This window comes from Scyliorhinus torazame, chromosome 19 (genome assembly GCF_047496885.1).
Source record: "Scyliorhinus torazame isolate Kashiwa2021f chromosome 19, sScyTor2.1, whole genome shotgun sequence".
NCBI classification, from domain to species: domain Eukaryota; kingdom Metazoa; phylum Chordata; class Chondrichthyes; order Carcharhiniformes; family Scyliorhinidae; genus Scyliorhinus; species Scyliorhinus torazame.
The window spans coordinates 55,385,027-55,399,723 of record NC_092725.1 but is presented as its reverse complement, the minus strand read 5'-3'; the positions used below and the strand labels follow the sequence as shown (position 1 = coordinate 55,399,723).

At 42.4% G+C, this 14,697-nt stretch overlaps 1 protein-coding gene across 3 annotated transcripts in view; it reads right to left on the bottom strand.

Annotated features, from left to right (window-relative positions):
* Positions 1-14,697, bottom strand: part of ipo8 (importin 8) — a 122,279-nt gene that overhangs the window by 87,380 nt on the left and 20,202 nt on the right. For 2 of the 3 annotated variants that reach the window (XM_072484306.1, XM_072484308.1), the window contains exons 2-3: positions 5,304-5,385; positions 3,707-3,863 (exon numbers count right to left, since the gene is read on the bottom strand). In XM_072484306.1, coding sequence (XP_072340407.1) covers positions 3,707-3,863; positions 5,304-5,385 — 239 coding nt within the window. Of the gene's footprint in view, positions 1-3,706; positions 3,864-5,303; positions 5,386-7,602; positions 7,683-14,697 lie in introns of all 3 variants that reach the window. The other variant, XM_072484309.1, reaches the window with a different exon arrangement.

Sequence of the window (14,697 nt, the reverse complement as noted above, 5' to 3'; positions counted from 1 at the left end):
TGCCGAACTGGCAAAATGGATGTTTTCTTGCCCTTTTGTACAGGCAATGAGATAAATCTCAGTCTCACAATTCAGAACAGGACAAGGTCATTTAGCCTCTAGTATACTGCACAATGGGATTGTTGACATATGATCTAACTCCATACATTAACTTTTCCCCATTTCCCTTAATATCTTGGACTAACAAAGATCAATGTCAGATTTAAAATAAGTAAAGAGGGCACTCAGTGAACTGCACACACCACCACGCTACGTTAACTCTATGCTATTGCAATTATGCAGCTCTTCCTTCAGGCTTTTCCCTGTCTGGTTGATGCTCTGTAACTACAAAGATGAAAAAAGTATTAAGAGCTTCCATGTCTTGAGGAGGCATCAGGCCCATCCACATCCAATAATCTGCTCTGAAAACTCTGCTCACATTTTGACAGTTGTGACAAATTCCACCACAGCCGCCGAGTCAATCCAGCATATTCTAAAACAATCAACATGCTATATAAAAGAACCCACAACTCTATAAACAAAAGTAATTCTCTGATCTTCCAAAGTTAACAGATGCTTTTAAAAATTCCAGTTTCTGGATCCACATCTTCACCAAAAAGTAATCAGGCTATGGTCCAAGGAAGAATTATCTGTCTACCAAGTTTTGTTGAAGTCTGCCCAATAGTTTTTGAGATGAAGTGCTTACAAACCGAGGCATAAATATTGGTGGAGGCAATTAATAATTGTTCTAGTATTAATTGCCTTTTGTTGAACAGAATTTCAAACTTCTAACATCTTTTGTGTGTAAAGAGTTTCTTAATTTCACTCCTCTGGTTCAACGAGTTCAGACTACCTAGTTTAGCGTGCATCACTGGCCTATTAATGAGCCTAATTAATCTAAGCACCTCAATCAGATAACCTCTCAACCCCTATACCGTAACTCTTCATTACTCCGATGAATGTGTACTCTACCCCTTCCAAGGCCAATATGTCTAAAGATTGCTTCCAAATCTGAATGCAATAACCAAGGCTTAAAAAACTGAAATATCACTTCTTTTTCCTTGTATTCCAAGTTCTTTGAGAGAAAGGCTAATATTCCATTAGCTTTTACAGCTACTTTTGTACTTGTTTTGTATTTGAGCGCTTGATCACAGTGATTTGTATATTTTGAACACATAACTCCTTTTGCTCCTCCATTGTCCCTCGTCTCACGTTGCCGTTTAATGTGGGGTAAGTACGAGGGCATCCATTTATATTTGAGGAAAAACAAATCCTAAATATTTTCTTATTCTTGAGGGACTAGGGTGAAAAAAAACACCTTTTTTAAAATAAGCAAACAGAATTCCCTCCAAAAGGCACCAATATAAAAAAGGAAGCTAAAATAAAGTATGATGATTCACTGACATGGGCTTCCGTAACATCTTCTTTACTTTATATTATTACATGCAGATTAATCGTATAGATTTAATTCAGGGGGGTCAGGTAGCTTTAGTGGACAGAGAAATGGGTTTAAAGTTTCAGGTTGATGACCTTTCATCAAAATTCCTATTCTCTCTCGCCGCAGATGCTGCCTGAACTGCTGAGTATTTCCAGCATTTTTCTTTATTTTCAAAATTTCTAGATTTAGCTGCTGTTCTCTGTAAAATAAAGTAGCGTAACAATACATCTCTGTCCTATTCTCACCAGATGTTTGCTTAGTCTGCCTCCCAAGTGGTCGTAGAAAAACATGTCTGACAAACAAGTAGGTATGCGCAGGACACTGGATCGCATGAGCGTACGGGCAGACATCGGGCAACATGAGTCAACTCTCACAAATGGACACTGAGCGGAAATGACTGAACCCACTGCATCACAGAAGGGGATTACAGCTAACAAAATCTTTAGCACCTGCAATCTAATTTCTCCAAGGGTAAGACTGCATTTTAAATGATTTTGCGAATCTAATAATCTAGCACTTTTGACACACTGGTTATCTATGATCTTGACCTAGCTATACAGATGCAACGTGCAGTTGCTTATCAAGCTACCGGCGTTAATCAGAAAGACTACGTCTATAAGGAACTGGGACAGCTGCTCATATTCCAAGCACTGTTCATTCTTTGCAGAAAGTTTTGCAAAGAGAGCCAGAGGAACAACAGGCAGGTTTACCCCTTTGTGAACTGGAATTATAGATCAAACGACCCATGCTTTTTCGACTGACTTCTACAGCTCATTACTACTGCTCACTTCTTAAAATGTTTGTGCATAACCCTGTGTGACTATTTAGTATAGTACATAAAGGTTCTGGTATGACTGATGCTAATTGGCTTCTGAAGTAATGTGGGCATGTCATGGAAATCCAGAGGTAAAACATATCACAAGAAGCTAAAGTCAAACTAATTGCCATATCTTCTCAAGGTTAAAAAGATGTAGTCTCTGGTCATTAAAATTAAAACCTTTTGGTTTTTATCCTTCACATGACCATGAATCATAATTCTGGTTCCCATATTTCTTTATTCCCCCTTTTCTCAAACTACTTATCTAACCTATTCTTTGTAACTTGACAGGGGCTCTGGTTCTATACTTTAATAATTCTGTGTTTCTGGTTCATTTGTTGATTCTGACAGAGGAAATTTTGAGGCTGTGAGATGTACTGTTCAGGTTTCTCTTGCCCCTTGTCCTAAATATCTTACATTTAATCTTATAACTATATCCTCTCAATCTAGACCCTCTCAATCACTGCAAAGTTTGTTCCCATGTATTTTGTTCTATTGCTTCCTAATTTTAAACTATCAAATCACTTCACAATATCCTGTTCCTCTAAAAACCAGTCCCAGTTTTTCCAAATGGTTCTTCATGTTTCCTCATACCAGTTAACGTATCTTCTCATACCAGGTAACATCATCATGAATATGTTCTGCACTCTCTCCATCTCAGATAGGTTTAAAAGCTGCTTCTTTTTTTATATAATAAATTTGGTGTACCCAGTTTCTTTCCCCCCAATTAAGGGGCAATTTAGTGTCGCCAATTCACCTACCCTGCACATCTTTTGGGTAATGGGGGTGAGGCCCACGCAGACAAGGGAAGAATGTGCAAACTCCACACGGACAGCGACCCGGCGCCAGGATCGAACCCAGGTCCTCTGCACCGTGAGGCAGCAAACTCCGCATGGACAGCGACTCGGGGCCAGGATCGAATCCAGGACCCCTGCACCGTGAGGCAGCAAACTCTGCACGGACAGCGACCCGGGGCCAGGATTGAACCCAGGTCCTCTGCGCCGTGAGGCAGCAAACTCCGCACGGACAGTGACCCGGGACCGGGATCAAACTCAGGTCCTCTGCGCCGTGAGGCACCACTGCGCCACCATGCTGCCCCTAAAGGGCTGCTTCAGTATAATTTGCATAAATGCAGACCCGGGCAAGATTTGACTGAGGTGTATAAAATAATGAAGGAACTGGTTTGGAAAATTGCGGATCTATAAAAGATCAGTGGAGCTATTAGTGGTGTTTCAAAAGAAACAGTGTTGGGGCCCTAACTATTAATGGCATTTACTAACAATTTAGATGGTGGGATAAAAAAACCTACATGTCTAAGTTTGCTAATGATGCAAAGGTAGGCAGCATTGTAAGCAGTGTAAATGTTGCACGCTTGCATCTATAAAGGTTTGTGAATGGATTAAATGATGGGCATAAGCTGTGGATTTCAATGTCAGCAAATGGAGGGGTAATTTACTCTGACTAGACTTTACCTGATTAAGTCAGGAGATTGAATGATCCCCTCCACAATGTTGTCCCGGATTTGTTGGCGATCATTTTCGTGTATATTGAAAGGCAACATAGCTTCCCCAGGAGGTGCTTCGCGATCTGGCCAGTACTGAGTTACCATGTTCTTCATGTAGATAGCCGCTACAAGTTAATTAGATAGAAAAATAGGAAGTTAAATTTGAAGATTGGATGCAGCTACATTTTTTCCAGTCAGTGCTTATACTTTAAGTAAAGGTTAAAAACAGATAGCTCAGCAGTTTTAATACGATCCTGTCTCATTTCACGTGCTTCCAAGCAGCTTTACATCTTGCCCGCTAATGCTGAAGGAATAACAGAAAAAAAAAAAAATTTTGAGCAGTATTTCGTAGGTTCTCTCATCATTTTTCTCTGCTGAACATATGACCCACGTATAAGAGTCTACAGTTCCAAGGTCACCAGCAGGCTGTCGGTATCTCACTTATGGGTGCAATACTAAAGAATATAGATTTGTTTAAAAACAGATTTAATCCTTGGTTTCTTCCATGTTAACTGATCTCAACTGGGCCATAATGCCTCTGAGTAGGTGACGCAGGCAGGTAATAAGTGATGATTTCTACTCGTGATCATTTCATACATAGGACTGTTTACCACAATTGGCTGGAGTCAGACATCAATATCATTTGACAACTATTTGAAAAGGAAGAATATGAAAGGATTCAAACAAATGTTGTTACAGAAGGTAGCTCCAGTGTCATAGCGCAGGCATGATGGTCACAAAATGGTCGCATTCGGCTGGGTTGGATTTCCCGGATTCCCGCCCCAGGCAGAGCATTTCTGATCTCAACTCTCGCGTAGGGAGGTGCACAGTGCAGGCCAGGTTGTGCCACAAAGTAAACGGAGGACAGGGAAAAAAAACAGAGGACCAATAACCTTCATTCCTTCTCCATCTTCAAGGTTCCCTGCCTCCCCTCATGTATAGACTGTACTGCCCATGCTCAGAGTTAGGGAAAAACAGGAGGCGTCCAAAACGATGGAAGGGTGAAAAAAATAACGAATCAAGCAACCAACATATGGTTTCTATTCAGTCTCATATTCAAACTACTTCTCAGCAGTGATCAAAGGCCAGCAGATTTAATACAATTCCAACTGTTGTCAAATGCACTGCAGCACTTTGATGCCTTCAGGAACGGAGCTCAGCTCCCAACTTCGGCTGTAGGGGATCTGTTTACCCTCAATGTTGATCATATGGATCCTATCAAACTGAGGTTTGATATTGAGAACTATTAAATGCTGAAGTTCAAATAATGTAACCAGCCATAAAATGGTGCGAAACGGGATAATGTCACATTAAACTAATGGTAGTTGGAGGGAGAAATTGAGCCAGTAATGAATGATTTTCGGCAGGTAGAGAGATAAATCTCATCAGTACAGGTAGAGCATAGGGAACTTCATTCTAAGTGTTGCTGTGCTATTCCTCACCCCAAGAGGGCTCAGTGCTAATACTGGATACCAAAAGGAAAACACATTGTCAGCGCTGAACTTCCCTTAGTTTTGATGACAAAATAAACTCAAACATCTTGGAAGAGGATAACCTAAACTCACCGGCTTGTCTGACTGGAAATTCGACCTGATCAGACACAATGATCTGAAGCAATGTTGGAGCAAAGTTTATGATCTTGTAAGACTGCAAAACAAAAGACAAGAACAAATGCAAAGCTAAATTTAATACACATATCATTTGCAAACCAAAGTCTATGGGCCAAAACCCAGCAGCGTTCATTCCCATCCTGTTTGCTGTTCCGACAGGCAGGGCCAACAGTCAGGGGAGTAATTATTTTACGGTTTGCCTGCTTCCAAACTATGACTAGAATACATCTAAATGCAATCTTAGTTGCTCCAAACACCATGCATACAGGTAGAGTTTAATCATAAATCCCAAAACAAAACAGATCCAAACACTGCATTTTATTTTAAAGAAACCTCATTGACCTTTAGCGTGTCTCTGACCCGAGCCGACACAATGCGAGTCAACACAAACCTCGTCAATCGCACCAGACCTTTAACACAGAAAGTCTAGTTGTTTGTCTGCACTGTTTACCTTGCAAACCCTCTCCTGCAAGCAGAATCGCAGATAGCACCACGGGTTGGAAATCACAGATGCCCTGTATTTATTAATCTGTGGGGCATCTTACTTTTCTAGCCATTTTATTGACTTTAGACCAGTGTTTTTCAAAGTGAGGGTCGGGATGTAAAATGGGTCGCCAAAAGGTCTTCAAAAATGATCCCCGAGGATCGCCTGATCTTTTTTCCCCATTTTCTCCCTGGGTGAATTCTGGCTACAGTGCAGTGTGTGGCCACATGAGGCTGATGGAGAAGCAGGTGCCGTGTACTTTCAGCCTCCCTGGTCACTTTTATAGTCACCGCCCCGACACAGCTTCCAGTAGCACTCCCATTTCGGAGGCAGATGATCAGCCAGGTTAGTCAGCATCTGCAACTGAAGAGTTTAAAATAATAAAAATCAATTATCTTTAAATTTAGTTCCTGCAGATACTCCTTTGGCGCAAAGATAGTTTCCATCAGTACTTCACGCTCTTTTTCCCAGGTCTGCATCGCCCACCTAAAACCAAGTGACTGTTGATTGGAATATGTTCCCACAAGCACACCAGTCAATAACTCCTCCCTTATGGATTGGCTATGCTAAATTGTCCTTAGTGTCCAAAAAGGTTAGTTGGGGTTAAAGGATAGAGTGGAAGTAGGGTGGAGATGTGGGCTTATGTGGAGTGCTCTTTCCAAGGGCTGGTGCAGACTCGATGGGCCGAATGGCCTACTTCTGCACTGTAAATTCTATGATACACGACCTAGCAGATAATTCTTGTGTATCCTGTGGGGATCTTCCTACCTTCCAATTAGTCCATTGTCACAAAGCTGATTTTGTTTGTCCCTTTCTGAACTCGGCTCTGGGGCGACGGGTGTGGGTTTGGGAACTTCATCCATCCCAGTCAGGTGGGGGGAAATGCATCTGTTCACGTACAGCTCATAGGAAGCCAATGATCACACAAAGAGACTGACTTCAGGGTTAACGTTCTGAATCGGATGCAGGGTTAACGTTCTGAATCGGATGCATGTTTAATGTCTGCCACTGTTACCATTGTCAATTAATCTTGAATTTCTATTACCATTAACGTCGTCAGTGTTGGTTCAATTTCTGCGAACTTAATCTGTTGAGTTTCAGTTACTCTTAACCTTGTCAATCAGATCTATGTTTAAAATTGTGCTGTGTGCGCATAAGGGGTTTGATGTATATTTAAAATGGGGAGCCACTCTCCGCTCACTTTGAGATCAGTCGCTCTCTCAGTGAGACTGACTTTGCGATCAATGGTGAGCCTCCTTACTTCCCCAAAGTCCAGGCGTGTTTCCAAGGATTTGCTCATTCCCCCTTCAAAAACCTCAGGAGTCTGCGATCAAAGGTCTTGCACACTGATCTGTGCAGAGATTTGTATTAAAAATCATTTAGATCTCCAAAAAAACCAACAGAAAAATGGAAAATATATTTTCATTTACAATTTTTTAAACATTTAATAAACAGAAGTGCCAACAATGAACATGATGTTTTAAAAAGTAACTATGGAGAATCTATTGTTAACAGTGTGGAACTCAAGAGGTGGCCATTTTGTAAAAATGGGTCGCCGGAAAGAAAGTTTGAAAAACACGGCTTTAGACTCTAGTTAGCCTAGACTTCAGCTAGTGTAATGCAAGTAGGCGATGTCTATATGCAGCATCCGAAAATCAAAACAGCTAAAATCTAAAATGCAATTAGCCCCAAGCGTTTCAGATAAAGAATATTCAAACTACATTGGAGGAACTATTCAAAAGAAATGTAAAAATAGTTTGTTGTCCTCACTTTTGTCACAGCGATGTCCAGTCTTTGCAAATCCCTGAAACCTCCATGTCAGGGCCTAGGCGTAATAGCTTTGAGGTGTTCTGTGGTTGTAAAATTCACTACATTAATGCAAATCCTTGCATTACTTTTTTAAAATCTGATCACAATGTTGACAGTAGGCTAGTCCTGGTCCCTTCTCTGCCCTAACCACAGTCACAGCCTTTCCTCAGGTCTCCAATTACATTTGCACTCAACACACCTCTGCTGACACTTACTTTTGCAGGTTGGGAAGTAATTCTTGACTAAACATATGTTATTTCAAATCTATATTATTGTGGGAGGGTAGGTGATAGGAAGGGACCCTGAAAAAGGAATAGAGGAATGACAAAATGGAATGCAAGCAAAAAATAGTCAGAGAAATAAATAAATAAGTAGGAATGCAAAAATGTTAGCAGAGCAACCAATAATTGCATTCCACATTTTCTAGGCATGAATTATTCTTAATTCTTTTGGTCTACTTGCTACTGCAAAGTTTTATGGTTTCACAGTTATTACGTATCTGCAGAAAAACAAAAATTTAATGCCTCTCTTCTACAGGCACAACCAAATTACCAATGTCTTAATGCCCCAATGACAAAGCAGATACATTGCTTGGCTCAGCTGACAGAATTCTTGCCGCTAAGTAAGATGATCATGTTCTCACGCTCCACTACACTACTTGAGCACATTAACCACGCTGTTGCTCCAGTTTAGTAAAAAAAAGTGCAGCGCATTGTTGGAGGTGCTGTCTTTCAGTTGACATTTGTCTCCATCTTCCTATCCAAGTTGGTGTAACACATCAACATGGTGAAAGACGCGCGTTGGTCTCTCCAGAACTTGCTGTTCTTATGGCGCAAAGAACGGTCCTTGACCAAGTGTTGCACACTAGCACACTTAAAAGTCCAGGGCTACGCAGGTGATGTGCTAAAGCTTGGGAGAGCCACTGACTAATGCCCTTCCTCTATGGTACTCCAAGGGACTAGGCCAGCGAAAAACCCATTGAGCTGGATAGAACATAGTGTAAAAGGAGGCCATTCGGCCCATCAAGTCTGCACCGACCCACTTATGCCCTCACTTCCACCCTAACCCCGTAACCCAATAACCCCGCCTAACCTTTTTTGGTCACTAAGAGCAATTTAGCATGACCAATCCACCTAACTTGCACGTCTTTGGACTGTGGGAGGAAACCGGAGCACCCGGAGGAAACCCACGCAGACACGGGGAGAACGTGCAGACCCCGCACAGACAGTGACTCAGCCGGGAATCGAACCTGGGACCCAGGCGCTGTGAAGCCACAGTGCTAATCACTTGTGCTACCGTGCTAACGGAATACAGCAGAGAATGTTTTGACATGAAATAGAAGCGCATATTGTACAGAACATTGCAGGTGTAGCAACGCCCCAGAGTCATATACCCTATTCAAAGAAAGCAAACAGTATTATACAATTATGGAGGGTGGCACGGTAGCACAGAGGTTAACACTGTTGCTTCAAAGCGCCAGGGTCCTGGGTTCGATTCCAGCTTGAGTCACTGTCTGTGCAGAGTCTGCACGTTCTCCCCGTGTCTGCGTGGGTTTCCTCCGGGTGCTCCGGTTTCCTCCCACAAGTCCCGAAAGACATGCTTATTGGGTTCATTGGACATTCTGAATTCTCCCTCTGTGTACGCGAACAGGCGCCGCAGTGTGGATTTTCACAGTAACTTCATTGCAGTGTTACTGAAAGCCTACTTGTGACAATAATCAGATTAAAAAAGAATGTCAAATTTGAACCATGTGGAGTTTGCACATTCTCCCAGTGTCTGCCAGGGTCTCGCCCTCAGAACCTAAAGATGTGCAGGGTAGATAGATTGGGCACTCTAAATTGCCCCCTAATTGGAAAAAAAAGAATTGGGCACCTTAAATTTTTAAATGTCAAATTTGAACTGCTATGTAATGTACCTGAGCAAATTTTATGAATGAGGAATAATGAGAGGGGAAAAAAGTAATATATTCAAAGGGCAGGAGTTATCCCAATATTCCACACGCAGTTATCAAAATAATAGAATCATAGAATCCCTACAGTGCAGAAAGAGGCCATTTGGCCCATCAAGCCTGCACAACACTCTGAACGAGCAACCTATCTAGACATCCCCCCCCATGCTATCACTGTAACCGCACAAAACCCTTTGGACACGAAGGGGCAATTTGGCATGGCCAGTCCACCTAACTTGCACATCTTTGGATTGTGGGAGGAAACCGGAGCACCCGGAGGAAACCCACGCAGTCACCCGAGGCCGAATCGAACCCGGATCCTTGGTGGTGAGGCGGCAGTGCTAACCACTGTGCCACCGCGCCACCCAACGTACCGTACATGCGGTATCTTGTGACATGCAAATTATTGTTGAATTTGCCTACATAACACTGACCAGCACATTATTAACATAGTCTGAGAGGTTTTATTGCATAAGCAGACAGAAAAATATATTTGGTTCAATCAGTTGAAACTTGGACTTCGGGGAATGGTTGATGAGGTCCTGCCTGATAAAGCTTTTGATTTAAAATTTCTGTCATTATCCTTCAATTCCTCCATAGCCTAGCCTCTTCCATGCAGCCCTGTGATCTACCCCAACACACCATTTCTTTGATACAGTTCCCTCTCCCTTCCAACTTGTCCTAAGAGGCATACCATCAGTACCTCGGACCCACTCGGAAATTCCTTCCCTTGGATTCTGCATAATTACTTCAGTACCCATCCTCCCTAAAGTCCCGCTCCTGGACTATGCTTTGATCACAACTTCTTTGCAGTCTTTTTATGGCTCAGTGCCGATTTTCATACTACTCTGTAAATCGGTACAACATTCTCCTACGACTAGTACAAAGAAAAACTGACTATGACAATGCACGATAGTGAATTGGGAAATTGCACAAGTTTCCACTAATATTAATTTGCAGAATCACAAATATGAAGCAGCACAACCAGTCAGCTTAATAGAAAATTATGTATTTTCTTTACCTTTTAAAATATCAAATGCTACATTTAAGAGCAGCGCACTTTTACTAATCGTGCTGAAAATGCATTTATTACAAATAAAATATGCATTTTAAAGTGTCTAGTCCTGCACTTTTTGAGTAATCTGATTTTAAAATTACTGACAGTGACTTAGAATCCATAGAATCCTTACAGTGCAGAAGGAGGCCATCCGGTCCATCGAGTCGACACCGACCCTACGAAAGAGCACCGTATCTAGACCCACTTCCCCGTGCACCCCAACCTATCCCCGTAACCTAACCGGCACATCTTTGGACACCAAGGGGAAATTTAGCATGGCCAATCCACCCAACTGGAACATCTTTGCACTCCTCTACCACCTTCCAAACTGACAACCCTTCTCCCTCCCCATTCAGCAGGGTCTGTCTGACTGGCACAAGCAAGGACACCCCAATAACCTGCAGTTCTGTCCTTCGGTGCAGCAACTGGTCAAAATGTTAGCTCCGTTCTCTCTCCACAAATGCTGTCACACCTGCTGACATTTCCCAACATCTTCTGTTTTCATTTTTGCACCAATAATTGAGTCAGCTCTTTGAAATGGTTACAGACTCTTACTGGTGCCAGAAGATTAGTTTTTTTGAGCAACCCATTAGTGAAAATTGAGCTTCCAAAAGCATTCAAATGTCAAAGGCTAAAGACTCTAAAAAGAACAGAAATATTTGAATATTTTGGTTACAGTTTAAAGAAATCTACATTTTTTTCTTGTTTTTTTAAAATATATTTAGAGTACCCAACTATTTTTTTTCCAATTAAGGGGCAATTTAGCGTGGCCAATCTACCTAACCTGCACATCTTTGGGTATGGGGTGAGACCCTTGCAGACACGGGGAGAATGATAACATACATTTTTAATTATTCACTTATATTCCATACAATTATGTAAAAAAATTCAGCCACACATTTTAATCCCGTGATATATTCTTAACTGCCTAAATTGCAACATGTATTGATTTATTTCAGAAATGGAATGCAGAATTGTTCAAACCTGACCTACAATTATTTTTTTTAAATAAATTTAGAGTACCCAATTATTTTTTTCCAATTAAGAGGCAATTTAGCATAGCCAATCCACCTACCCACCATGTCTTTGAGTTGTGGGGGTGAAACCCACGCAGACATGGGGAGAATGTGCAAACTCCACACAGTGACCCAGGGCTGGGATCAAACCCAGGTCCTCAACACTGTAGGAAGTAGTGCTAGCCACTGTGGCACTCTCCCATGACCTACAATCATTTGACAGCTGTTAAACAATACATTTGCTCACAGAACAGCTAAAATTAGACCAGAATTCAAAAGCTTATAAACGTCCCATCAGTTCTGAGGGAATGTCTCTTGCTGAGCTGCATGGACGGGAAGGTCCCAGGTTTGATCCTGTGGGGTCTGCGATGAAGACGTTAGCTCAGCAAAGACAGCTGTAGGGGGCATTACAAATGGTCTCAGCACCCACTGGCTGGGGACAGGGCAAGTAAAACAGAGAAACACTTGTATTTATACAGCCTTTTCCATAACCTGTTAGTTGCAAAGCATTACAGTCAATTAAATCATTTTGAATTTTAGTCCTATTGTAATGTAGGGAAGTGTGAAAGTTAATTTGCACATAGCAACTTCCAACAAACAGCAATGTGATAATAATACCCAGGGGAGGCAGTGGCATAGTGGTATTGTCACTAGGCTAATAATCCAGACACCCAGGGTAATGCTCTGAGGACCCCGGTTCGAATCTAACCAGGGCAGAAATTTGAATTCAATTAAAATCTGGAATTGTCTAATGAAGACCATGAAACAATTTTCGCTTGTCGTAAAAAAAAATCTGGTTCACTAATGTCCTTCTGGGAAGGAAATCGGTCATCCTTACCTGCTCTCGTCTACATGTGACTCCAAACCCACAGCAATGTGGTTGACTCTTAAATGCCCCCAGGGTTGGGCAATATTGGCCAGGACACTGGGGAAAACTCTCCTCCTCGTCTTTGAAATAGTGCCCTGATCGTCTATATTTATTTATGGGGACAGACAGAGCTTCAGGGTCATTTACAAAAAATAGTGCCTTTGACAGTGCAGCACAGGCTGCATAGATTTTTTAAAGTCACAGTTGTCACTCTTGATTGGTATTCAGCAACCACTGAAGAAAACAAGATCTAGTTCCACTCTGACCCTCCACCCCATCGCCTTAAACAGCCGGTTAACACTCTCGGTTAACACTTACGACATGAATGATGGCCTGAGGGACAAAAATGGGATCATCTCCCGTGGAACAATAACCTACTGAAGACATTAATATAGTGCCTTCAAGACAGCAATAAAGAGGATACAGTTGAGAGGAAAAATGAAAAAGCCTGAAACCTTATACAGAATGTAAACAAATATATCACATAGATCTCTAAACTCACTGGTGGTTTTTAGAAAAGACTTTGCCAATCATTTGGGAGAACACTATTTGTTGTAGAGCTCTACATCTAAAACATTATTTTCCCCATGTCTTAATGATCTACTTCCAATCCTCCATCTAGCATTCATAGCATTTAAAAGCAAGCGTTTTTTTTTGAAGACAAAGCTCATTCCAGCTAGGGAAGTGGGTACATAATATTATGTCTTAGGGCTTTGGTTTAGGTCTCCTCTCCAGGCTGCTACCTCGCAACCCCTGAAATTTATCAGCAGTGATACTGGGTGAGGATCGGGGATGTTCTATGACTCAGCAAGTGCTACCCGATTCTCAAGAGATTTAAAAAAAACAATTTTTTTTTTCCTGCAACATTTCCTTTGTCTTGTTGTGAAAGAGAAAATGCTGGAAAATCTCAGCAGGTCTGGCAGCATCTGTAGGGAGAGAAAAGAGCTAACGTTTGAGTCCGATGACTCTTTGTCAAAGCTAACAGACAGAGAAAGTGGGAAATATTTATACTGTGGAGTGAGAATGAAAGAGGAGTCATAGCCACAGAAACCCAGGGGAACCGGGTGCTAATGGCCACAGAAACCAAGGGGAAAGAGTGCTAATGGCAGTCCCCAGAGAGAACAAAAGATGTGAAAGGTCAAACAGTAGGGAACCTAACATCAGAGGATGAACTGTAGATGTGAGGGAGGGGAAGGGGGAAGCAAAGAGGAGAAAGGCGAAGGAAAGGTGGATAAGATTGGGGGGGGGGGGGGGGATATATATAAAGAAAGAAATGGTTAAAGACAGTGAAAATGAAATGGGATGGAAACAAATGGATCGAGGTGGGGTAGAGCTGATCATCAGAAGTTGTTGAATTCGATGTTCGGAAGGCTGTAGCGTGCCTAACCAGAAGATGAGATGTTGTTCCTCCAGTTTGCATTGAGCTTCACTAGAACATTGCAGCTGGCCAAAAACAGACATGTGGGCATGGGAGCAGGGTCTTTTGTTAAAATGGCAAGCAACAGGAAGGTCAGGGTCCTGAATGCGCACAGACCGAAGATGCTCAGCAAAGCGATCACCCAGTCTGCGTTTGGTCTCTCCGATATAGAGGAGACCACATTGGGAGCAGCGAATGCAGGAGTCCAAATTGGAAGAGATGCAAGTGAAACGCTGCTTAACCTGGAATGAGTGTTTTGGGCCTGGGATGTTAAGGAAGAGGTAAAGGGACAGGTGTTACACCTTCTGCGATTGCATGGGAACGTGCCATGGGTGATGGGAGAGGTACTGGATATGGTGGAGGAGTGGACTAGATTGTCTCGGAGGGAACGGTCTCTGCGGCATGCTGACAGACGGAGTGAAGGGAAGATGTGTTTGGTGGTGGCATCACGCTGGAATTGGCGAAAATGGCAGAGGATTATGCTTTGCATATGGAGGCTGGTGGGATGAAATGTGAGAACGAGGGGGACTCTATCCTTGTTCTGGGAGGGAGTGGAGGGGGCAAGGGTAGTGGCGCGGGAGATGGACCGCATACTGTCGAGGGCCCTGTCCACAACTGTAGGTGGGATATCATGGTTGAGGAAGAAGGAACACATTTTAGAAGCACCATTTTGGAAAGTGGCATCATCGGAACAAATGCGACGGAGGCAAAGGAGTTTTTTTTCCCCCCAATTAAGGGGCAATTTAGTGT